Source organism: Macrobrachium rosenbergii, chromosome 50 (assembly GCF_040412425.1).
Source record: "Macrobrachium rosenbergii isolate ZJJX-2024 chromosome 50, ASM4041242v1, whole genome shotgun sequence".
NCBI lineage: Eukaryota > Metazoa > Arthropoda > Malacostraca > Decapoda > Palaemonidae > Macrobrachium > Macrobrachium rosenbergii.
In genome coordinates this window covers 19,980,462-20,007,155 of record NC_089790.1, presented here as the reverse complement: position 1 = coordinate 20,007,155, position 26,694 = coordinate 19,980,462, and the positions used below count along the sequence as shown (strand labels likewise).

At 40.3% G+C, this 26,694-nt stretch overlaps 1 protein-coding gene across 4 annotated transcripts in view; it reads left to right on the top strand.

The window, feature by feature from the left end:
* LOC136832728 (solute carrier family 38 member 10) overlaps window positions 1-26,694 on the top strand; it is a 50,543-nt gene that overhangs the window by 5,275 nt on the left and 18,574 nt on the right. For 2 of the 4 annotated variants that reach the window (XM_067094240.1, XM_067094239.1), the window contains exons 2-11: window positions 8,899-9,035; window positions 12,278-12,395; window positions 13,510-13,683; window positions 14,235-14,341; window positions 14,597-14,718; window positions 15,669-15,817; window positions 16,718-16,854; window positions 18,056-18,133; window positions 22,929-23,046; window positions 23,329-23,444. In XM_067094240.1, coding sequence (XP_066950341.1) covers window positions 8,949-9,035; window positions 12,278-12,395; window positions 13,510-13,683; window positions 14,235-14,341; window positions 14,597-14,718; window positions 15,669-15,817; window positions 16,718-16,854; window positions 18,056-18,133; window positions 22,929-23,046; window positions 23,329-23,444 — 1,206 coding nt within the window. In that variant the 5' untranslated portion in view covers window positions 8,899-8,948. The remainder of the gene's footprint in view (window positions 1-8,898; window positions 9,036-12,277; window positions 12,396-13,509; window positions 13,684-14,234; window positions 14,342-14,596; window positions 14,719-15,668; window positions 15,818-16,717; window positions 16,855-18,055; window positions 18,134-22,928; window positions 23,047-23,328; window positions 23,445-26,694) is intronic. The other 2 variants (XM_067094242.1, XM_067094241.1) reach the window with 1 other exon arrangement.

Here is a 26,694-nt window from a genome sequence, read left to right as displayed (position 1 = left end):
TCATATGCACACCACAAATATGAAAGACTATCTATGATAGAGGTGACAAATTGTGTACACTGTAAAACTGTTGGAAAGTATATGACTGTTACATGCCCTATCAGTGTTATAAATGTCAGGAATTTGGTCACAGCATAACAAATTGCAGAAATGACCAAGCTTGCCCTAGATGTGTTGAAAATCACAAATCAAATGAATGTGCTAGCAACATCTTCAAGTGTAAAAATTGTGTAAAGAAAGGCCATAGTAATTCTAAACATAAAACATATGATGGCAACAAGTGCATAGTATATAAAGAATATGTGTCAAAGGTGAAAAATAATACGGATCATGGCTTTGACTAATAATCTTCTATGCAATTTAATACAAGAAAGCAAATTTAAAAAAGAACTAAAGACTTTCCTATCCTGCAGGGGCTACGATACTGATGAGAAAACACTGAAAGACAGTTATAAAATGTAAGAAGCACCTTATTTTGAAAACGTACAAGGGCCTCCCAGAGAGGGAATTATCTCTGTGGAGGTCTGTACATAAAACCAAGCAAAGTGAGCAAAGAGATGATAAATATCATGGTAGGCCCTAATTGTAAAGTTACAGTAGATTTTATTATGTTGTTGGTATTAAGCATATTAAGGAGGATTAAGAACAAAAGTAGAAACTCCAGTATTGAGATTTGTAATGAAAATAAAATTATATCAAGAAATGAATAATATCATGATATATGACAAGAATTTGTATGTCATCACACAGCTAGGCTATGCATGTTACAGTGAAATGCATCTTAGTCTAATGAATTTCTCTTGTCAGAGATGAGAGATTTTTCCTTTGTACAAAACTCTTGAGAGGTAAGGTAAGCTTTTCTATTTTTTAGATTTAAAAAAATTTTTTTTGTTTGGTATCTTAACCTCGCAACTCATCTTACCATCCAAAACCCTACCTTTAAGGGGTAAGCTGCTGCAACAGCCCCATGTTTGTAATTTCCATCAGAACCTGTAACTCTTTCTGGTGCACAGTTGTAGATTATTAAACATTATCCTCTTGAGGAAGGCATTTTGGCAGAAGCTGTGGAAGCCATCACAATACAAGAGGAGTCAGTGCACATAATCAGATCGGCCAAATGGCACAGACTTTTTTATTGTAGCAAGTCAAGGAGGGTTAGTCATCTTAAAGCCACTGCTCTCATGGTAGCAGAGTTATTGTAGGAAGTTGTATGTATCTTCAGTGAAAGGTTATGGGTCAGCAGCATCCCCATTACGAGAGAGAGAGAGAGGGGGGCACCATCTGCATGATTAAAGTCCTTTGTGAATGACATATTGCTGCCTCCATGCATCTATCCAGAAAAGGCATAGGATTGGCATTTTCAATTTGCACCAATATGTCAAAGTGGTTATGCATTCCCCCAACTTGTGGATATTATACTGTATTGTGAATATTCTAACATCCACTAGGCTATTGCAAAACCTTAGCCAAATGTTGACCAGCTGGTTTGAACACAATAAGCAAATAAAATATATAGAATCCTTAGAAATAACTATAGTACAGCTCTGCAGAATAAAATAGTCCCATAAAAACTGATTTTATATGATTCTAAGTGATTTTATGTAAACTTTAAGAAACAAACATTAGTAGCCTATAAATAATACTGTGTGTTGGCAAAATCAGAAACAACTGACTGAGAGTTAAAGCCCTGGTTCAACCTATTTAAGAGGGGTGCCAACAGTTTTCAGTTTGTTCCTACACGAATACAAACCATCGTTCTTTACATAGGAATTACCTTCAGCACAAGCTGGAGCAGGCTGTTCTACTCAACAAGGTTGTTTGTTAGTTGCACTACTGGTGGAAGAGGCAAGGGGTACCCTCATCACCTCCCTTTGCCAAGTCGCATAACCTCTTGCCTTATAGCCTTCCTTGAGAGTGGACGCAATCCTGTCTTCCTCTGCCCGAACGTTTCCTGGATGTTCTACCTGCATTCATCTTGGATTTTTCCTGCCTTTTGTTGTGCTTGGAGTATAATTGTGATATATCTGTTCTTATTCATGGATATAATGCAAACCCAAGAATCATCTACTAAGCCTAAACCTCATTTTTTGCCCAGGTGTGGGAGAGCAACATTGCAATTGCTTTCTCTCACCCTTTGAGGTAGACCCGCACACCGTTTGCACCAAATGCCGCAAGTGAGTGTGTTCAATGACTAATACTTGTCCCGAGTGTTGTGATTGGCCCCCAGAGCAGAGGATCACTGGGAAGAGGAAATGCAAGAAGGCTGCTCGTCTGTCTTCAGAGGGTTATTCTCCTCTGAGGACACCAGGTAGCTCCTTGTTTCTTCCCATGCTGTTCCATTCTGCTGTTTTCTTCATCTAGGGGAGAAATCACTCCTCCACATTCCCCTTGTGCTTCAACAATGGGGGTTAGTGTGGAGGAGCAGGGCCCTCTCACAATCTCTTGAGAGCTTCCTCCAGTTGCTCCAGGGGGAACATTCTCCCCCTGGGCAAAGAGGGGGAAACCTCTGATATTCCTCTTTTTCAGATTGGGGCGAGATCGAGAAGACCTGTCAAGATCTTAGGAACCTCTGGCCATACCTAGGTCTTCCAGGGGAACCATCGGTGCTGGGGCTTGATTGCACATCTTAGAGCCTCCAACCAGCCCCCCATCTCTATGGCGTCAGTAACTAGGACTATGATTTCAGTTATGGGATCTAAGGCCGCCATGACAACTGTTATGGCTCCCTCGGTCGTTCATCCAGTCCCACCAACATTGACGTGCCCTCCGATGTCTCCTAACATTAAGGATCTTCTCCTGGACAAATTGATGAAGCGGTATAAGTGTGAGAGGACATTGAGGAAGAGACCATGTTCCCCTTCGACATCACCAGTATCTTCTCCACTGGCTTGCACCTCCCCCCTTCTCCTTCTGAGGGTCCCATTAGGCGGACAGACCTGAAGAGGAAGAAGGCGGTGGTTTTAGACCACAAGAAGACCCCTTCCCCTTCTGAAGATCCCATTAGGCGGACAGATCCAGAGAGGGGAAGGGTGGCAGCTCTAGGCTGTGAAAGGCCAGTGTGCCCCTCTCACAACATGTCTTGTTCTCTGGAACAAGCGCAAAGATCTCTCTATAACTCTCCCTCATCCCAGGATGGGGAACCTGCATCTCGGGTGTTCTTGGACATCCAGGGTTCGGAGTACACCTCTCCCTTGTCCCAGGACAGGGGACCCGTATCTCGGGTGTCTCCGGACATCTGAGGCGTGGAATGTGACTATCCCCTATCTCAGGACAGGGGACCTGCCTCTCAGGTGGCCCTGGAGATCCGAGGCGTGGAAGCAGCGCTCCCTGGGACCAGCCATGACATGGCTGATGCCCAGGGCACCAGTACTAGACACCATCTGATGCCCAGCAAAGATCCTTCTTCTGTACAGAGCTTCGAGGTTCCGACCTTGAGGCTCATTCCCATCACAGTAGCAACATCATGTGGGACACACTCCCTTGCCCCGGTCGATCCGCACTCATGGGTCTCCTCGACCCGTGCCCCCGAAGGTTCTTACCTCTGGGCTCCAGTGGACCCGCGCTGCTATAATAAGCATTCATGATCCCCAGACTGAGTTGTGGCCTACAAAGAGATAGTGGGTGTGCAACGTGCCTTGGATGTTCAGAGGATCGGGTCCCAAGTCAGCGATGCCGACCCTAGGGTTCGCACACCAGATAGACTAGTAAAGGCCTCAGCCTTGAAGAAAAGTCCTGCATGTCATTGGGACAGACCATGCACTTGCACGACAAGGTGCGATCATTCTCCCGGGGGCAGCTCTTGCTCACGTTCGTGTGAGCGAGCCTACTCTCCCCAGGATAGCTCCTGCATGCATTTGCGAGAGCATGCCTGCTCTCCCAGGGACAACTCCCGTTCACCTTGTGTGATGGGAGTCCTCCCAGATCCGTACACCGATCGTCACCGTGGGTTGACAATTGTTCACGGCTTTTCTCTCCTGCCAAGGCTTCAGCCTCTGGAAGATCAACAAAGGGCCCTCTCATCGGTTCCTTCAACCTCCTAGGGCTATACAGGGAGCCGTGAAATGCACAGGACTCAGGTGGCGATCGGGATTTGGCCTCCCATTGCAGCCCTTCATATGTCTCTGATGAAGGTCTCTCCCGCAGAAAGAACAACTTGGGAGGACCGCGGCTTGTGGGGGCCGGAAGTTCCTCTCCCCAAGGACACGGATACCCCTGAGCTGCAGAACTCCTACATTGAGATTGTTAAAACTGATTCATCAGTACAACAATCTCAGCAACGAGACCCTGACTGATGAGGGAGTTGTTCCTTTGGGCCTCGAAGCCCTGGTCAGGCCCTGCAGGGAATCTTTAGCGTCAATAGAGCTGCCATGGTCGAAGCTTGCAAAATCAGTCCTGGGTCAGGTGAATTCCTCTCTGGAAGGGAGAACTCACTTCGAGCCAGTTGCTTGTTTAAGCTGCTTCCTCCACCACTCCCTTGTCAGAAGAAATTTTACAAACCATCAAAGAGGTCAATCCGTGTCTGTTGTTAGAGCAACTCTGAGCAGAAAACATCTCTCGCTCACATCAGGAGTCAGCCACATTGGAAACGACTGCCATGGCAGTATTTCAAGCGATCTCTTGGATCGACCACTGGTCTACAACAGTAGCCAAGGTTATCACTTCCTTTTTGTCACTCTTCTGCAGGTCTTAGGAAAGCACAAAACCCTAAGGTCCCTTGCAAGAAGGCTGGTAAGAAAGCACAAAACCCTAAGGCCCCTCGCAAGAATACCCAGCCTTCTTCAAGGGTGCAAGACAGCACCCCTTTCTTTCCTCTACCCAGCCAAGGAGAGGAAGTAGGGGGAAGAAGAAGGGAGGAGGATGCTAGGGGCAGTGTTCCCCTCCATATGCTGCCAATGGGGCGGGGTGCCTGTCAAGCCACTGAGCAACATGGCAGTGACACAGAGCGAAGTCCTTGGTAGTAAATGTTCTTCGGATGGGCAATTTACTCCCCTTCGAGTCTCCCCCACCCCTCACCAATCTTCCGGTCTGTCTACAAACATATGTTACTGGCTCATCAATGGACCTCGCCCTTCAGAACAAGGTGAAGACGATTCTGAAGAAGGGCGCTGTGGAAGTTGTGACAGACCAGTCTCCAGGCTTTTACAGCAGGATCTTTCTCATGGAGAAAGCATCAGGGAGATGGAGACTGGTCATGGAACTGTCAGCCTTGAATCTATTTGTTTGACAGATTCATTGCAATTCTAAATGGAAACGACTCGATCAGTTCAGGCAGCCATCAGGGAGTCTAACTCCATGTTTACAGTGGATCTGCAAGATGCATATTTCCAGATACCCATCCATCAGTTCTCTCGCAAGTACCTCTGCTGTATCCTCAATGGGACGGTGTATCAATTCAGGGCACTTTGCTTCAGGTTATCAACTGCTCCACAGGTGTTCAAGAGAGTTCTCACCCTTGTTTCAAATTGGGCCCATTTGCACAGGATATGTCTTCTGAGGTATCTCGACGATTACCTAGTCCTGGCAAACTTTCGTTTGAAGTTGCTCCAGGACAGAGACCGTCTCCTCGATTTTTGTCATAGCCTAGACTTTGTGATAAATCTCAAGAAGTCAGACCTCATACCCAGGTAGAGGATAAAGTACCTGGGTATGCTGATAGATACAGTAGCAGTGAGAGTCTTTCCTTCAGACTCCCATATCAGCAAGTTCAAGGAGACAGCGCAGTTATTCCTGTCCCGACATGAGCAACCAGCTCAAATGTAGCAAGTTGTTCTTGGTCACCTGTCGTCTTTGAAGAAGCTAGTCCCTCATGGGCAGCTTCACCTTCGCTCCCTCCATTGGAGAATAAAGGAGTTTTGGTCTCAAGCGAGGGATCCGCTGTCCCTTCCCGTTCCTCTCTCAAGAGAAGTGAGACAGGACCTAGCCTGGTGGCTAGACGACAGGAACCTCGCAATAGGAGTCCAACTTCACCCCCCCCCCCCGAGATGCTTCTGTTTTCGGATGCTTCTGGCGAAGGATGGGGCACACACCTGGAGGAGTTATTAATCTCAGGTGCGTTGAATCAGAACAACAAGTCTTGCACATCAACATCCTGGAGCTCAAGACAGCCTTTCTGGCTCTCCAGGAGTTTCAGGATTGAGTAAAGGGGCACTCCGTGGTACTCATGAGCGACAATACCACGGTAGTGGCTTACATCAACAAACAAGGGGGACTAGTGTCTCTCCACTTCATCAGTTGACAGTGCAAGTGCATGAGTGGACAGTAGAGCACATGGTGTTGTCAGCTAGATGCATTCCAGGCATAAAGAATGTAGTGGCAGACAAACTCAGCCGTCAAAGTCAAGTGATAGGGACAGAATGGTCTCTACACCCAGACATTGTGGAAAGATTGTTCAATTTGTGGGGATGACCAGTAATAGATCTCTTTGCAGCACAGCACAACAGAAAGTTGCTGTGTTTTGCTCAGTCGTCCGGAATCCTTGGGCTGTGGTGGAAGACGCCTTTCAGCACCTGCGGGACAATCTCGACACGTACTCTTTTAGTCTGTTCTGTCTTATTTGTGAAGTGATCAACAGGGTAATGATAACCATGAATCCCAGAATGACCCTGGTGGCTCCCAAATGGCCGCATGCCGAGTGGTATCCAGACCGGCTGCCTCTGCTATCCAAGGCACCAAGAGAAATCCCCCCTCAGCACAATCTCTGCCAACCCCACATAGAGAGGTTCCACCAATTCATAGAGTCCTTATCCCTTCATAGCTGGAGACTATCCAGCGTCTCCTACGAGCGAGAGGCTTTTCTCGCTGAACAGCATTGGAGATGTCCGGATATCTGTGGAAATCCTCCATGGATGTCTATCAAAGGAAGTGGGCCATCATCTGTGGTTGGTGTCTTGAAAGGGGTTTCTCTCCAGTCGGAGCTACTGTTCAGCAGGTAGCCGACATTCTAGTCTTCCTTTTCCGAGAGAAGCATCTTTGTCTCAGCAATTAAGGGCTGCAGAGCTGCCCTGGGCTTAATTCTATGCCTAAAAGACAAAGATCTCACTTCCTCGAAAAGTCTTGCCCTCCCTGGGAACTCAGACCCCCTGTTTGGAGTGTGACTCTTGTCCTTTGCAGCCTGACTCATGCACCTCACAAGCCTCTACGAAAGCCATCAGGAAGGGATCTGACCCTCAAGACCATATATCTGCTTGCCCTGGCATCGGCGAAGAGAGTAGGCGAACTTCATGGTCTTTCTTATGGCATTAAACATTCGAGGGGATGGGGATCTGTTTCGTTCAAATTTATCCCGGAATTTGTGGTGAAGACTCAGAATCCATTGGTCCCTGACGCCAGATTTGAGTCTTTTTCAATCCCCTCCCTAGAGGACTTTGTAGGTAAGAATACAGAAGAGATGATACTTTGTCCAGTTAGAGTGCTGTGGCGCTACTTTAAAAGGACTCAGCAATTCAAGCCTGATTGTCAGTGACTTTTTGTTAGCACTGGCAAGACCAAGAAAGAGGCATCCAAGAACACAGTATCTTCTGGCTCTGTGAAACTATCAAGCGGGCATACTCAGCGTCAAACGAGAGGACTGGATTACGTTCCGGCCCAGAGCTCACGAAGTTAGGGGCATTGCACCTTACGTCGCATTCAAGAAAAACCAGTCAGTATATCAGGTGCTGAGAGCAGGAGTGTGGTCGCATCAGACAACGTTCACCTCCTTTTACCTGAGGGACATTGCCCATAGGTCCCTGGACACCTTTTCCTTGGGTCCTGTAGTGGCTGCTCAACAAGTTGTGTAGCTCATCCAGTTCCCCCTAGCGGGACAGGTAGCATCTGGTCTAAGATGTATAGTAGTAGAACTGAAAGTGTGTGTGTGTGACTGGCCTCCCTCCTTTCTCCTTCTCGTACCTTCTTCTCACGGCGGGCAGAGGATAGGTTTCCAGACCAACATATGCTGGACAGACACGGATGCACTCACGGCAGGCAGAGGATAGGTGTCCAGACCAACATATGCTGGACAGACACAGATGCACTCACGGCGGGCAGAGGATAGGTGTCCAGACCAACATATGCTGGACAGACACAGATGCAGGTGAGTGATCAGCCTTTCTATTTTTTCATTGTTATGATCTAATAGAAGCATATCCTGCCCTCTCTCTAGCAAGGGGAGAGAGGGATGGACAATAAAGCTAACCCGTTACTTAGCTTTATTGTCTCTGACATGATGTTCTTCCAAGCCTTTTTCGAAGTAACGCTGCTTTCACACCCCTTACTCTGAAAAGCCCAGAAGTCTGACAGTCGAGTACACTTTTGTTCCCCTGATCAAAGGCATGGGACTGATTCCTCTGCTTGACATGACACAACCAGGAAAAAGTCCTAGGTGAAGTGAACCTCCAGTCGGTTAGAAAGCCTACTCATCCTCCCACCAGTCAGTAAGTCATCCTGTGTAAAGACTGATGGTTTGTATTCATGTAATAATAAATAATAAATTTTAAAAGTAATTTTGTATTTTTCCTAACATACAAACCTGAGGTCTTTGCATAAACTGCCCACCCCTAGCCACCCCTCATTCAGTTACCTGGGCTATAAGGCAAGTGGTTACGCAACTCAGTGAAGGGGGTGGTGAGGGTACCCCTCACCTCTCCCACCGGTAGTACAACTACCGAACAACCTTGTTGTGTAGAATAGCCTGCTCCAGCTTGCATTGAAGGTAATTCCTATGTAAAGACCTCAGGTTTGTATGTTAGGAAACATACAAATTACTTTTAAAATTTGTCATTTTAAAGGAATTCTTAAGAGCCAGTCTCCCCAAGGAGGTGTATGGTAGGATCCCATATGTATTATTAGCATGTATGTGTACTTTTCATAATTCTGACAACTCTTATCTTTGATAGTTCCTAAAAATATTTTTTCTTTCAGGCACTGATGGTTTCTTGAAGTTTTCAATCAGAACTTACCTGTAAGCAAAGATGGCGGGAAATGCAAGACAAGTGATAAACATGGCAAATTCCATCGTTGGAGTTTCCATTCTGTCCATGCCATTTTGCTTTAGGGAGGTAAGTTAGAGTTTGGAGATTGAGCACTGTATCATTGCTTTTGTGAAGTGCATGCTTCTACTAAGGCCTTCTTAACTAAATCATGATGAAAATTTGTTTTTGCAAGGTTAACAACCCTCCAGGTTTTCTCCTATAGTACAATATAACAGTTTTGTTCAGCAGCATAGCAGTGAACAACGTACTCAGTATTTTAGTTATTACATTACTTTACAAGCACTGAATGACCTTATAGGTCCCAGGACTTGGGCTTTGGCCTAAATTCTATATTCCAGTTCCATTTCCATTACCGTACGGAAGCTGTTGGTTGATGTATTTAGGACTTGGCATTTATCCCTGTTGCAGGGAATTCCCCCAAATGGGCCATCATTAGGATGTCAATATTTTTAGGGTTTTATAGAAAGTTCTGTCATTCCCTTATAAGAAAGATGCACAAGTAGTTAACTTTATTCTTGAGAACAGTAGGTCCATGAGTGGGGAAAATGCTGGACAAAATGAAGATAATTTTAAAAAGACAGGGGATCAAAGGAAAAGATTGCATGCATGTGTGCTACAACTGCAACTGTTGTTGCACTGAATTGATAGTGAGGGAAAGAAAGATAGATTAAAAAATGTCAACTGATAACTGCAGAAGTCAGGAAGGAAATGTGTAATTTGACGTAAACAAAGAGTTGGTAGATTGAAACCACTGGAAACAGGCATAGAAAAGGCAATTGGATAATATCATATTGTAGATGCTCCTGGTATGTAGTACTGGTGCATTTCCCATGCGATGAGATACTTCCAGACCCTTCAGTCATGGCCATCAAAATTTTGTTTTCAATACTGTATGACATATAGACGTCATCAGTCTGAGAGAGTTTATTATTGCACCCTAGTGCTTAGTAAAACAAAGAAATTTGACTTGGCGTTGTTAATTTGTTATCACTCAAGCTTTAACTCCCAATTAGGGTAGATAGGATATGTAATGAATTGATGTTATAAATGAGCAAAGCAGTACTGACAGGCTCTTGATGTACATAGGTAGAAGGCTCCTTAGGCTGCTATGAAAGTCAAAATCTGCTTAAGTCAGAATTTAATCCTTGTATGACTGCACACGCAATAAAAAGAAGTTTCATTACAGAATGAATGGGTCTCTGCAGTTTTGTATCTAGTGGCCCTTTACTCTACAGTATGTATTGTATAAAATATAATAATAATAATAATATGAAGGAAATAGACCCTCTCTTAAACAGGTTTTATCGAAAAGGATGGCTGTATTATGCGAATTCATCATATACAGGCTCTTTTCTATTTTCCTTATAATTCGCTTTTCAGGCTCAGCGATGTTGGTCAGCAACTGGCCAATATTCATATTGGAAAAAGGATAATGTGTGGAATGCGGGAAGTCTTTTATTGAAATATTCAATCAGAAATCCGTGGAATCCTTCATGGTCTGGATTCAGGTTCTTCTACTTCAAGTTGTGGTACCATCGACATGTTGCGACCATCTTGTTGGTCATCCTCTGGACATGGTTGAGAAAGATCTGGAGAAACAAGGTGCTTGGGTCGGTATTTATAGCTGGGTCTTGATTGGTGCTGAATTATGATTGGTGGCCCAGAGCAGGTCATCTCAGGAGGAGCCTTCTCTCCCATGTTGATGTTCGGGGCTCGTCTTGCGTGTGAGTGGCATTTTAGTGCTGGGGATGAATGGGAGAATTTCGATCTTCAGATGCGTAATTCTGATTCGCTCGTTCCCTGTGGGGATCGCTAGGTGCAGGTCTCCTGGTGGTCGTGGGGAGGAGAAAGGTTTCCTGCGTAACGTTGAGGGTTGGTTTCTCCTTCCTAATGTGCAGTGCTTACAAGAGGTGCAGGTCTCTCCATGAAAATGTAAGTAGAATGAAAAAGCATGTGGTAATAATTCACTACAAAAAAAAAAAAAACAAAGCAAACAGTATGGAGGTGAATTACAGATGAGGGTAAATGCAGTCAGGTAAAGGGTAAGACATTGCAGAAAAAGAATTAAGGAGCAGAGACAAAAAATAGTTCAGCAAAATACACAATATTGTTGCATGGAGTGATATGGGTAGGAGCACCTCAGGGATTATTAGTCATCTGAGTAGACACCTGTGGCAGAGTGATAAATTTATTTTATAAATACTGATAGTGTGTTGATCTTGATATTGAACTGGCTGGTAGTGGAATTTTTCCAACCTCAACTGGTGCTCTTTTTCCCAGAATGAGGCTATCTTATGTGTGAAGAAGTTTCTGTTGTGGCTGGTACTAAACTTTTTGAAAAAGTACAGATTGTGGCATTTTAGCCTCCTTTGATATCAAAGGTGTCTGATTGATGTTATTTTGCTATAGCCTACATTGCAGGTTATCTAGAATGAGGTTGTTTGATAGGTTCTAGTATCCTCCCAGGTGTGGGTCAGACTGAAAGGCCTCCAGTTCAGCTCTAGAACTCTTCTTAGATATTGGTGCAGTATTTTCAGCTCTAGAACTCTTCTTAAATATTGGTGCAGTATGTTCAGCTCTAGAACTCTTCTTAAATATTGGTGCAGTATGTTCAGCTCTAGAACTCTTCTTAAATATTGGTGCAGTATGTTCAGCTCTAGAACTCTTCTGAAATATTGGTGCAGTATGTTCAGCTCTAGAACTCTTCTTAAATATTGGTGCAGTATTTTGCAGTTTCCAGTTATTCACTGCATTTCTTGAGAATAAGGATGCTTTGTAAATTCACAGACGTGAGGAGCAATTTCTTCTTCGATCATCTCAGGTGGGACGATCATTTGGACCTTAGAACTTATTTTAGTTCAGCCTTCATGTTTTCGTTTTCATTATTTCAAGTCCCAGCTTGACATAGTTAAAATAGGTGATTAGTATTTTGTATGAATGCAAAAAGTGTTAGTTTTTTGTAAATACAAACCCTCATCCTTACCCATGTATATGATTAAGTAACTTTAGTTTGCTGAGGCTTGGAATGACTTCTGATGGCAGTGGGTGCTCCCCATTTCAGTGAGGATACCCGCTTAAAAGAACAATATAGGCTCTGACTAATTCAAGTATGACTATTTCCAGTTAATGTAATATGGTACTGTACAGGTATCAGACATTCTTTAATCCTAGTCACCGAAATGAATATATCAGAGTATCAAAACACTTGAGTTGTTCTTAATAGCTTACTTATGATTCTTGAGTAATTTAAAATGTGACCTTTTTTATATTTTTAAATTGCGTGTATTAAAGAATTTTTCCGTTTTCAGAGTGGTTTGTTATTGGGTGTCATTTTGGTACTGGTAACTGGCTTCATTACCAAAAAGACCTGTATGTTTCTTATTAGGTCTGCAATTATGGCAAGAAGAAGAAGCTACGAGTTTTTAGGTAGGTTGCAAAGTTTATCAAACGTGATTCCCATGCCCTTGCTAATTATGATTTTATGTTTGCTGTTTACAGTATATTGAATAATTTTTTCTCCATTTTCATAATTTTTTACTCTTCATAAGGGTGTTTGTAAACATGTTTAACTATATATTATTACAATACTGTTGTGGTAACAAAAACTGTAAAATGGAATACCAGTCAGTCCTGTATTGAGGTGCAAGGATCATAAATGTTCAATGTAGTCATGCAGTTTTCAATTAAAAATGTTTGTAGTCACTAATATGGACTTTTATTGAAATATTTTTGGTACAGTACTGTATATTATTATATTACTATATAAGCAACTAAGAAAATATTGAGAATGAAATGCCAAGTTGTTTTTCATTTTTATATAAGTAACTTACCCAGTACTGTAATTACATAACTACAGTATTAGTTTCACTTATCAGCAGCTTAAAGTTTTGAAATTCTCAGGTCATGCTCATATGTTTTGGTTAACTGCAGTTATTTTTGGAGGATTACTTATTTTATCATTTCACCCTTCATTCATTTTCCATGTAATTTGTGCAGTGAGGTGCTCAGTGAAATTTTTTTACATTTTCATAAAGACAGAAAATGGTGTGCTGAATTAGATGGTTCTTCTCTTTTGGACTTTCCCTTGTCAAGAAAAAAATCTGATAAAGAAAGAGATGTATATCAAGACATTAAACTTGTTGTAATTGACTCCAGCTAAATGACAGTCACTTCAAAATGTTACGGTTACTTCTTTCGTCAGTCAAGGTCCCTCGGGATTTACACCATGCTGTTTGCAAGAATAAAGCCTGGTGTCATTAGGCCAGCAAGTGTGAGAAGCTTTCAACACGTGACAAATTGGTGTTGGTATTCATAGGCTGGCTGTTGGCTCCAGGTTGTCCAGATTCAGAAATCAGACATTTAGAAGAATTTACCATAATGCAAACCTTTCATCCATTTATAGCCATACACTACAGTCTGCCAATGTCTTGACATTAGAATTGCCTTTTTATTTTATATTTGTTCTTGCAGTCCTTGCAATGGAAATGTTTATAGCAGCTTCACATATGAAAGTAATTCTTAATTTTTTTTGTTTTTGCAGCATTCCATGTGTTTGGAGTTAGTGGGAAGCTCTTCGTTGAGATGTGCATGATTCTCTTTCTCTTCGGAATATGCATTTCATTTTATGTTGTAATGGGTGATCTTGCACCAGCCATAGTTGCACGATTTATGAGTGTAGAAAATTCATCCTCACTGCGTTACACTTTGCTAATTGGTAAGTTTCATAAGTGATCTCATTTTAGATGTAATGTATTTGTTACAGTAGTTGTAAGTTTCCTTTGCACAATTTATTTAAATCAAAGGTCAAGGGTGATTTAGTCTGACATTTTGTGAAAAAAGAATTTACAAGCAAATCATGATAATCCAACAACTGTGGAACTGAGATTTTGTCTTGTTTTAAAAAAGATATCTCTGTTGATAGTATTTTGAAGACTTGATGACTGTAGAGGATAGAAGAGAATCAGATCTGAATGATGGAAGAGTGGAAAGGTTTGGTTAGTTAAAGAATGCTTTTGGAAGTGACTGCTAAGGATGTAAGGAGGGCAGCTAAGAGATCAAAGGATTTCAAATGAGTTGGTGCTGTATTGTGGTGGTGGTTTGGTTAAGTGGGTAACAGGGTTCTTAACATTTTTGAATGAGGGAAAGTTAACAAAGGAATAGGTGAGAGAAATAATTACCCTGGCACCTCAACTTAGGAGATGTCAGCTTATCATATTTTGTTACTTATTGGATATAGTCGAGAGTTAATATCTCTGTCTTTTACAGGAATTGCAGTATTGGTGATTCTACCTCTGTGTCTACTACGAAACTTGGATAATCTGGCTTCGATGTCAGCCTTTTCCATAATGTTCTACTTTTTCTTAGTTGTAGTAGTAAGTAATTTTTTCTTGCAGTTCATAAATTTTGATTACAATTTGCAAATGACCATTAGAGGCAAATGCTGGTCGAGCTGAAGAAAACCTCGTTTTAATATGAATTATATTTGGCTCTTGCTGTATTTTGGGAACAAAAATCAGCTTTAATTTTTTGTTTGGGTGTGAAGTTTATTATTTGTAGTTTTCATTTTTAATGATAAATGTATAGCACTGTAATCCATATGATTCTCAAGGAATTATTTTATTCTGCAGGTATTTTGGCATGCCTTCCCTAAGCTTTGGGATGGTACTTGGATTCATATTGCCGAACTCTGGAGGCCAGCTGGTGCATTGCAGATTCTACCAATTCTTTCTTTAGCCCTAGCTTGTCAGAGGTTTGTTGCTTTTAATGTAAATTTTCTTGTAAATTTGAAAATAAGCAAGGAAAGGAAGTTGGAAAATATTTGGCTTGTGTCATAGTCAGTTAGGAATGATAAGTGATGGCCAGAATAACTGTTTGAAAATATCTGAAAGATATCGATGGAAAATTTTACATCTGGCTTTATTGTCATATAGTGTATTATTGTAACATTTTAGTGTAATATTTCTGTTGTATATTTTTTTAGCAATAAACTATCATTGTGATTTATAAAATTTCTGTTTAACATTGAAATTAATAATAGTAAGCTCAAGTCAGAGTAAGGTGGGAATTATAGGATTAGAGGGATACCAGTCATTTTACATCACTACTTTTGATTTCCTTTTGTAGGTGCATAGCCACCTTGTATTCCCACGATATAGCATGACACTTAATAGCACCAACAGGAGGAACTTTCTATGTAGTCATGGGGACAAATAATAAAGTCACATCATCAGGGCACCAAGTCTTTCCCACTTAAGTAGCTATTTAAGCTATTATCTAGAAAGGATTTTAAAATTTTATTTTAATTTTTCAAATAAAAACCCAATACTTTAGAGTAAATGCCCTCTTCTTATCCCCACTTTTTGCAGTAGGTAGATACGGTGCAGAGAATGATCAGTTTTGCCATCTAGGGGCTCAGAATCCCAGATACACACTTGACACAGGAAGAAAATAGGGCTCTTCTTCTGGAGTGTCTGGAGATTGCACTGATTCACATTAGGCTATCGTAAAGTATTGGGGTCTTGTATACAAACATATGATTTTGTTTTTAAAAAATTATAGTATTTTTAATTGGCAGATTATTACATTATGTAATCCTTACTTCTTCATAGTTTAGTCTTTGCTTTGTGATTATTTTTTCATGTTTTGACAAATAATTGATGAAAGTTTATTTATTTATTTTTTTTTTTTTTTGTCTTTCAGCAATGTCTTTGAGATATATGACTCTGTACCTGATCCTGATGTACCGAAAATGAGGTTTGTTGTCAACCATGCAGTTAACTTGTGCTCTGCTCTCTATATATCTGTGGGTTTTTTAGGATATGTGGCATTTGTGGACAAAGACATAAGTGGTAAGTTTTGTTAGTTATTATATTTTGTACAAAGAATTGTATCACTCTTAAGCTTTGGTTATGGAATGCATTTTTGGTTGAGGAACATTAGCCTTTTCTTGTAAGGCTAGATGATGGAAGGATTTGATCAAACTCGTGATTATTAATGCTGTAACTTGCAATACTCTGTCAGTATCAACTGACCACTGTATAAAAAATTTGTGATATTTCTTGCATTTGACAAAGTACTAGTGCAGTTATCTTGTAAGAAATTGCCATGCAGGTCAGTAGACCTGTACTAGTCCAGTGCAGAGTTGCCTTACAGGACGATGAACCCACTGAGATTACTTTTTGCAAAGGACAGGAAATACCCTAAGGAGATGGTTGGTGTTATGCAGTGCAGTACATGGAGAAATTTAGCTCAACTACAGAGTTGTTTGAGAAATTTTTGATAACTTCAAAGACTTTTACAGTAGGCTTTATTAACTGTATCTTCCCTTCATTTTCAGTTGATTTACTTTATAGTTGTAGATAAAAATATTTTGTCATCAGTTTGATTGATAATTGTTCAGTACTATAACAGTAGTCTTACAAAATGTTATACAGGCAGTCCCCGGTTATCGGCAGGGGTTTCGTTCTGAGGGTGTGATGATAACTGAAAATGGCCGCTAACCGAAAATTGGTGATTTTCTGGGCTTATTGGCGCCGAAAAGCACTGATTTTCAGTTATCGACGCCTCTGTTAGGTATGTATCAGTGCCAATACCCAATTACTGGCGCCGATAAGCAGAAATCGGCAATTTTCGGCGCTAGACAAGCGCTGTAAAACTGGATCGCTGTTAACCGAGCCCACCATTAACCAGAGACTACCTGTATGTCTCTCATGTTCTAATATATTTTATTCATCCTTTAAAAATTTCAGGTAACATTATTATGAGCTTCCCTGACTCTGGATTAACAGAAGGAATAAAAATGTTTTTTGCCGTGTCACTTGCTATTAGCTTCCCACTGATGATATTCCCATGTCGGACATCAATACATTCCCTCATATACCGCAGGGTAAGTTAACTAACTAATTTTCGGTATATGGTCAGTAACATCAGTTGTAAGGTAGAAATAAGACTATGTACATTCATTGGAGTGAAGGCATGAAATGACGAAACAGAGTTGCCATACTGGGCTCCCAACTTAGAATGGAAAGGCTGAATTTTTTTATAGTTCCCTTGATACTTCTCACTCTTGCCAAACTTTTTAAACATACTGCACATAGGAGATGGTGACCCCTTTAAAGATGAATAGTATTCTTAAAGATGTGATTTGCTTTTATAAGGGCATGGTTTCTCAAGACAATGAACTAGACTGCTTCTGTATCCAGTTAAAAGGGGAACCAAAGAATAAGGGTGTTTGGGAGGTCTTCAAAGGAGTTTGGTGAATTTGCCTACCTGTGAATATATGGTATCTTGTTGATGTGTGTTTGTCAAACCAATATATAGGTGAAATGATATACAGATGGGGGATATATGTAAGATGAAAGATGAGAGGTAGGAATGTACAAAATGAAAATGGTTAAAAAATTAAATTAGGCAAGACATGGATGTTATACCTCAGCCACTGCATGGATATCTTCTCTTCATATTTCTCATCATAGACAATTTAATCTGGCAGGTCAGTAGACAGTAATTTACGTAAAATATGGATTATGAACCTTAAAGATGGGCAGTTTCCAAGATGTCACATGATAGCAGTTACATATTGACATTTAATCTATTTTCTCAAAACTTATGGATTTTGAGTGTCTAAATATTGTACCAAAACATAAATAAGCATTTTATAAATTCACTATTTTTATATGTTTGGTCATAAATTGTGAGGGCATTTGTAAATTAACTATTTGAGACATAACTATTTTTAACTTGTGGTATTTCGAACTATGCAGGTTAGTATTCTGCCCATTGGTCTAGTAAAACTACCCATGAATATTGTAATTGTAATTTAATGTCAGTGTGAATCTTCACAAGTGTTATTAACACTTACATATCTGATTTTCACTGTATGTGAATTTCTCTCAGAGATTATAATACTTATCAGCACTATTAATGTAGCTTATGTGTGATTACCTTTTATGTAAAAATGAATTTAGGTTATTTTTCTGTTGTACGAGAATGACTTTTTAGAAATATATAATTAAAACGTATGAAATGTTTATAATTATTGTTAGACGTGTAATTAAATGGTATGAAATGTTTGTAATTATTGGTAGGCAGTGGCGGAAGTACAGCCAGTTATCAGTGAAGATAAAGAAGAAACTGAAGAAATAAATCTTGTGTTTCAAGACATGGTAATTTTGGTTGTGGGTTTGACTGAGTACTGTAGTGGTTTTATTGTTTTGCGCTTTAGTGGGATTTTTGCATTTGTTGAATGAGGTGTTCATTGTCACTGAAACCTGAGGCAAGCACATTTCAGTGCACTGTGAAATCTGAGGCAAGCACATTTCAGTGCACTGTGAAATCTGAGGCAAGCACATTTCAGTGCACTGAAATCTGAGGCAAGCACATTTCAGTGCACTGAAATCTGAGGCAAGCACATTTCAGTGCACTGTGAAATATGAGGCAAGCACATTCCAGTGTACTGACCAGTTCAAATACAAAGGTTTGAAAGGAATTTTGTGTTCATATATTCCAAACCATATATTTTACCCTAGCCATTCATCCGTTTTGGTGATCTGCCATGAATATTCTGGTGAAAAGGGTTGAGGCACCAGACCACTTTTGATGGAAAAGGACTATGTCATCTGCGTTGTCTTCAGTTTTCATTCAGGTCTCTGACACTTTACAATACTCGTTCATCAGTGTGTCAACTTCTTAGCCTAATCCTTTTTTTGGAGCCACAGAGCTGCCTCCAGCTGTTTCTGCCTTGAGCTGCTCACTTCGTAATTGGTTTCAGCAGCGTTTTTATGACTGAGTGCCCTTCTTGACTCTGATCCTCTCTATTTACCTAGGTTTGGGTTATTTATTGGTAGTGTGTATTTTTATAAGTGGGATATAGTTGATTTACTGTACATATTTAAAATATCAAGTATGCATTTTGTTATTTTAACTGTTTATAATAGTACTTCGCTATAATGGTTGCAAAATAATCTTTGATGTTGCTAAGCCTGTTGATTATGTTGCCAGATAATTTGTAAATTGGTGTATGTTGCCAGGTAAGTTATAAGATTGTTTATGTAGGAATTTATTAATATTACCTTAAGTTGTGGAGTATTTTTCTTTGGCCCAAAGTTTTGGAATGACTGGTTTATGGTAATGCTTGTATGTATGGGGAAATTTTATAAGGGGTGAAGAACAGTTGACCAGAAAAGTAGTAGATAGGGGAAGTTGTAGGATGAAGACCTGTAGGAATACTCAGGAAATCATGAAGAAAGTAATAGATGATGAAACAGTAAACATGATAGGATTTTAGGGAGGAGCACAAAACAAAGAACGGAGAGAACTTGTTTTATACTTGTAATACCCATAAAGGAAAAGCTGACACCAAGTAGTTATTGGTGATGATTGTGATGATGATGCCTGTTTGCTCACTATAATTATTCATTTAGTCTCTTTAATGAAGTCTTGACCTAAGTTTGACAATTTGAGTAAGCAATCTCAAAACGTGTACTATCCTTCCATATTGGATAAGTATGGAAAGTCCTAACCGGTCCTATGGCCGATGAAGAAATACTGCTTTTTGATTCCAAGGACCTCTGCAAAATTCCACCATTCATTTCTTCTCAGTGTCTTACCGTTCACAAATCTTCACTCATCTCCAGTGTCTTGTTTCATAGTTGATTGTCAAAACCTACTCAAGGGAGTACCTCTGGTCCCCCCTGAGTCTTCATAATTGGGACCTTTCTCTTGTTCTCCAAAGTCTAATCGAAGCACCTTATAAATTTTCCTTAAAGAACTTGATAATGAAGACTGCACTCCTGCTGTAGCACCACTGCTCTGTTGCTCTCCTGGATAGGATGAGACACCTTACAGGTGATTACTCCTAGCTTTTCCTGCCCCTTGGGCCAGTGGAGGAAGCAAGGTTTTAGAAATGCACAGTCCTTTTGGCTGAAGCAGGTCATTCAATTGGCATATTCGTAAGTGTCAGACAAGGAGGCTTGTGTGAAATTAACTAAATGAACTCAAGGCCCTCTCCACTTCCTTAACCTTTAAAAGGAATATTGAAGTTTCAGCTATTTACAATGCCATTCTGATTCTGCCAGATTTTATTTTGCCGTTCTGATTCTGCCAAATTTTATTTCAGAGATTATATTCTTAGTGAGGTGGTTTTGTATTCAGGGGGTGGCCAAGTGCAACCTTTTATCGTTTTCCTCTTCCTGATACTCCCTGCATCATATCTCATACATTTCCATGTCTCACTTCAATAAATACTTGATGCCTACTCTGCTGATAAGTTACTAAGTACAACCTGTTGTTTTTCTCTGGGTGTTCTACTGCTCAGAGTAACCTGTAAGGATACTGGAACCTTGGCATCTGATGTGTACAGTTCCCAACTGTTCTTATTCTGTCAGATCCTCCCATGAAATCTTGAACTCTGTTTCTTGTGTACCCCTCTACATTTCAGTGTGGATTCAATATGATGGAATGGTTTGTAATGAAAAATATCTTTTTATACTGACCCATCAGTTAAGTATTTAGTGATCCTCTTGTCCTCACTGTTTTGTATCCAACATACATGAACTGCTAGGACAGTACTTAGCACCTACTTTTGGTTCCTTGGTAAGCTTGTAGGAATTGCTGCTCTTCTTTTGTCTTGAAGACAAGTAAGTGTATGTCTGAGGAGATTCGAGACTGAATGAGAACGTAATACAATCAAAGGGTTTAGTATGAAATAATTTTTGACCTCCCACACAAGCTTATTTACTTGTATACTGGTTACTTTATTACTTTGTCAGTGGTTTGATCCATTTTTATTGGTTTGCCTTTCTGTCTGCTGCACGTTAACCATATGGATAGTGTAATTTCTGTGTACTGGAAAGCACTGAACATGTTCTTTACAATCTAGATTTAACCTGGAATGTAAACTGGTAATGGGAGCACTGGTATGGTTTCATGTGTGGAAAATTTGTTTTCTGGTTTGAGCAGTTTTTGCTGATTTTATGCACTGGTGATCTTGTGATCTTGCAGTAGATTTGATTGTACAAGCTTTTAGTTATTGACACTGTTTAGGTATATATGTCATACATTTATACAGTACTATTTACCTGTCATGAGAACCATAATAATATAGCTGAATGGAAGAACAACAAAAGCGTATTCCTTATGAATTTTACTAGGCTGCAGGTGTTTGGATGTATCTGCAACCCTCGCCAAGTGTTTAGACACTTGTCACATAGCAATGTTTTTATTTCAACTCTTTGTAGCAAAACTACTATTTAAATTTAGGTATTTATTGTTCATTTTAGGTTTCATCTAAGACAGTATCCCAGGAACTCATGAAACAAACAAACAGCGTCCCATGGGGCCATCGATTACAAATTGGTGCCACGCACCACATTACACTGTACTAGCATACTCTAGCAAACTCCCCCACCATGTTTGCATCTCCAAATAAACATATAATAATCTAGGAACTCCATACCTCCTAACATTACCATCACTTTCTTTGCCATCGACCTTGCATTCATATCACTGAGCACAACTACCCTTTCATGGTTGCCAAACCTTGCTAGACACAGGTTCCTGAAAGTTTTTCTTCAAATTCATTCTCTACATTCTAGTACCATATGCACTACACCTGCCAAATTCAGCCTTAACTATACAACCTGTTGTGCATACACAACCATCACTGGTACACATTATTTGTGATTTACAAGTTTTTTTTTTTTTGTACAGAAATTACAGGAAGTACTGTATGAAAAAAATGCAGGTACAGACACTGAAAGACAACACAAGTGTACAAGAGGTGCATTATTATATATAGCAGAGAAGGGAATGCTGTTTCCTGATTATTTTTCTATGATTATGTTTAGCTTTTGAAAGCCAGAAAAGTATAGTACAAATTTGTTAGGTAATAAAAAATAACTGAATATTTACCTTGTCTTTTCAAGCTAATTTCAGATTTTTAAAATGTGACTCCACTTGAGAGGGTTACCACTTGCAATGTGCTTTGGTTGGCACACTGCAGATGGTACTAAAGGTCTTTGTAGCCTTCTTATGATTGGCATTACTTTTTGCTTTTTAATTTTCACTTTCAAGAGCAAGTCCTTCAGGCTAAATGAGAGTTTAAAGATGTTATTAAGTAGTGTCTCTAACCTGGTCTATAACACAAGGCCAATAGTGTGAATGGTAGGTGAAGGTTCATGAGTGTTTGAACTGTGATCTTGATAAATGATTTTAGTATGTGCAAGTATATCAATATTTAGTATATCAATATGCAAGGCTTAGAAATAAAAATACTGTGTGGATCTAATACCAAACATGTTTATCATACACACTAAGGGACCTTCATACTACACAAGATTCGGTGGCAAACTTCCTTCAGGATAGGAAAATAGTCAGTGTGGGGTTTTCCAGGATCCCCCAGGCCTTCAAGGTACACATTTTCACATCCCAGTCCATCCTACTTTGAGGATTGATTGAATTTCATCTTGGAGTTACTTACCAATAAGTTTTGGGTTTTGAATTTTAGTCTGGCTACTGCATCTCTCCCAAGTCCGGTAGAATATTGGCATGAGTCACTGCATGGGCCCACGGTAAATTTCCAGCTGATAAGACAAGGTGATACTTTGTATTTTTGGAGTAGGCATTGCTTATCAAAAACTAGCTCTTGTGTGCTTGATTAGCGGTCTTCAGTACAGAGGTTTGTACCTACAAGGCATAATGTGGGTAAGATTGTGTACTGGAAATACTGTATACCATTTTCAGTGTGAAAGTGAGAATCACAGATTTGCTTTGTAATGTTTGTGCTATCTCCATGATTTATAAGATATCTTACATATTTGTTGTTAAGGAGTCAATTGCAGTTGAACTGGAGAATTAGTTTTTCTGTCCATATTCTTGTTAGATTATATCATTCATCACAGTAGTATTGTATTTTTATTTGTTAAAATTGTCTTAAATATAATCCACCTCTGTATTTTGTAGAGTAATCCTTCAAGTTTTGACCTCGTGGGAAATTATATGCCAGAGTCACGCTTCAAAGCCATAACATTTGGAATATTATTAAGTAGCCTGGTTATAGGCATCCTTATTCCTAATATTGGTAAGTTTGAAAGATTAATATTTATTATTAAGTCTAATACATTGTTTAGCAGTTGCAGACATTTCATGATTTTACTAAATTTTTGTCTTTTATAGTTGAATGCAGTTTAGAACTATTTACAGAGCATGATCTCTTCATTTGTACTGGTCATCCTTATTGCAGATTTTAATGCCTCACTTGATCATTATTTTCTTTTTCTGCTAGAAGTACTCTGATATTCGTGGTCTTGTTTGGAATAAACTTTTAACTTCTAATGTTTCATTTGTTTTTCTCCCTCACCAGAGCTTGTGTTGGGATTACTAGGATCAACAATGGGTATGTTGATTGCTACTATACTCCCATCACTTCTTTTCATCAAAGTCAACACCAAGGCATCAACTGAAAGACTTTTAGCACAGGTACAGTAGGTTTACAGTATATTTTGTCCTGAAGTAATTTTATTTCAGTATATTGAGGGCTCTTGAGTATTTTTGAATAAAGCATGAAGGTTTGTGTATAGATAATATGGAATGCAGTGTTTAAAAGTTAGTGTGTGCATTTGCTTTTTCATTAGGAAAAAATTTTACATCATATGAACAAACTGTATGTGGCAATCTTTACTTGTAAGAAAGTAGGAGGTACAATTGTTTTATTTATCGTTATGTTGTTGTTACGGTTACCTTTGCAGTTTTATTTAGCTTTTTTTTTTTTTTTTAATTAAAACATGGTTGAGTAATAGTTACAACAATGTGGCATGGCTTTTATGTTGTTTTTTATTCTGGGGTTACCTCCTGGTGGGGGTAGTGAGTTACTGTTGTATATCAAACTGTTAATCACAATCAAAGCTTTGTACTGAGTAGGAACATGAGAATTGTGGGCTATCTTATCCCATAACAAGGGATATTTCTCATTATATGGAAGCACAATCTTTGTTTCACTAAGTTGGAATCTAGTCACTCACTTCACAATGTTGGCATTCAGATTGCTGACGAGTTTATAGTGTGTGTGTTTTATTTTAGTACTTAATCCAAAAATAACAGTATGATTCTCATGTATCTTAATGCAAGAAGAAAATGAGGGTTCATAAATATGTCCTATTCAAGTTCTTCAGTAAACTGGCATTGACACCTGATTTAGACTTTTACGTGTTACAGTGACAGTTCAGTTGGATTTTCCAAGTTTTTGTATTGTCATGCCTATGTTTTGTGCTGATAAATTTTTAAAGTTTGTAAGTTGCAAATTTAGTTCACATGACCAAACATTTTTCAAAATGGGAGATATTTAATTCAAAATGGATATATAATTTAACACATTTTATTTTGCAGAATGTCTTGTTTTATATAAGTAACTTAACAAGTAACTACGTAGCTATTAGTTTTACTTAACCACGGCAGTCTAAATTTGAAATTTGTGGTAACACACTATTGTTTTAGTGTGGGTAACTGGACCCTGCCCACTACCAGGGAAGAATAGGTACAACAGTGCTGAAGTGTCCAATTCATTTCTGCCCGTCAACAACTGTACATGATTGGTTGAGCAGCTCTGATTTGAATTTCGCCGGATGGGTGTATCGTTTACCTTTGGTGAAGTATTCATTCATGTTGGCAGCATGTTGTGTTGCAAACCATTGTAGAGGGCAAAGTTGCTAGTTTGAACTTAAATGTGACAAATGCAAAGACTGGAATCAGGGTAAATGGAAAGTTTTGGAACCACATCTAGATGGACTCCAAAGAGACAGACAGAGAAAGGCGGCTGCTAGAGCCAAGGATAAAGCTTTAGCTACTCAGGTTTCTACACTGAAATCGAATATTGCTTCTCAACTTGGCTTCTACACCTCTACCTGTGTTCTCCCTGATCACCAGCCCTCCAACTTTTCCTCATACTCCATTACCTGGCTCCCATTCTTCTGAACCCGATGCCATTGCCAGCCAAGAAGCTAGAATTGACCAAAAGTTTGGTCTGCTTGTTAATACCATAGCCCAAATCAGGTCTTCGGTTAAGGCCCTTATGGATCAGATAAGTGCAGTTAGTGTTAGTGCAGTGCAAGTGGAGGAGGTGACTACTCGTCCCACCGATGCTCCTAGACAAAGGTCAATGTTAGACTCCCCTAAACCTGGGAGGAAGCAAACTGGAAGTCCAAGGGAGGTCAGTGGAGTTTGCCCAGGGGTAGTTGCCTCCTCAACCGAGCCTGTTGATTGAACCCAGGACTTGGCAGTTCGCCATTGGAAAGGCGTTCATTCGGATGTGTATGCTCTGCTGTCCAGTGATTTCAAAAGCGTCAAGGCCATTGAAAAGGCATGCTCTGCAAGTATTCACCTGTGTTCTTGCCCCCATAGTGAAATGGTTCCATCTCATGGGGATCAACGTCTGCTTATATCTGGACGACTAGCTGCTATGCTCCCCATCAAAGGAAGATGCATGGAGGACCTTCAAAAGACTACTACTGACCCAAGAGTTGGGTCTTTAATCCATGTCCAGAAGTCCCAATTCACTCCACACATTCGATTCTCTAATGGGCAATGAGGATTGATGCTCTGGCTTTTCAGGCTTTTCCATCCCACAAATGGATTCAAGACTGCCTGAAGAAAGTAGGAAAGTTCATATCTCACGCATTGTGCACAGCCAACGAGTGGATGAAGAAAGTAGGAAAGTTCATATCTCACCCATTGTGCACAGCCAACAAGTGGATGAGTGAGTCTGCTGGGCTTTCTTGTCCATCAAGAAGTTCGTGCCTTTAGGAAGGTTACATACAAGAGTCCTACAATTCTGCCTAAAGGCCAGTTAGTAGAGGAAAACTCTTCCAGACTCCTTCATGTTCCTCATCACTCCCGAGATCAAGGAGGATCTTCGGTGGTGGCTTGCAGAGGAGAGGTTCTCAATAGAAAAGACATTGCACCCACTGAACCCCGACCTAACATTGTACCCAGATGCATTGGATCTGGGTTGGGGGTTTCTTTTGAGCGACATGGAAATATCCGGGAAGTGGTCATCAGAAGAGAAGAAATTACATAAAAATGTAAGGGAATTAAAGGCGATTCACTTGGCCTTTCAACATTTTGCGACGGAGACTCACGGCAGGACAATCACAGTCCACTCGGACAACACGACCGCAGTGGCCTACATCAAAAATCAGGGAGGGACTCATTCCTTCTCCCTTTACAAAGCAGCCAAGGATCTTCTTCTCTGGGCAGAGATCAACTGTACCAGGATAATAACTCGCTTCATCCAGGGAAAGGTAAACGTTCTGGCGGACAAGTTAAGTTGCTGCAAACAAGTCCTTCCAACAGAATTGACACGGAATCCACAGGTGTGCACCAACCTGTGGAAACGGTTGGGAAAACCGTCAGTAGACTTGTTTGTGACGTCGAGGAACCATCGCCTCCCCATCTACTGTTCTCCAGCCCCAGACCCTCAGGCATGGGCAATGGATGCCATGCTCCAGGACTGGTCAGACATAGATGACTGTGCCTTCCCACCCTTCAGCATGGTGAGGGAAGTCCTAAACAAGTTCATGACCCACACCAACATGTCCATGACGCTTGTAGCTCCGTTTTGGCCACTGAAGGAGTGGTTCCTGGACTCTTCAGTCTCCTAACCCTTAAACGCCTGTTGGACGTAGCAAACGTCTACTAAAATTGTCTGTTGAATGCCGAGTGGACGTAGCAAACG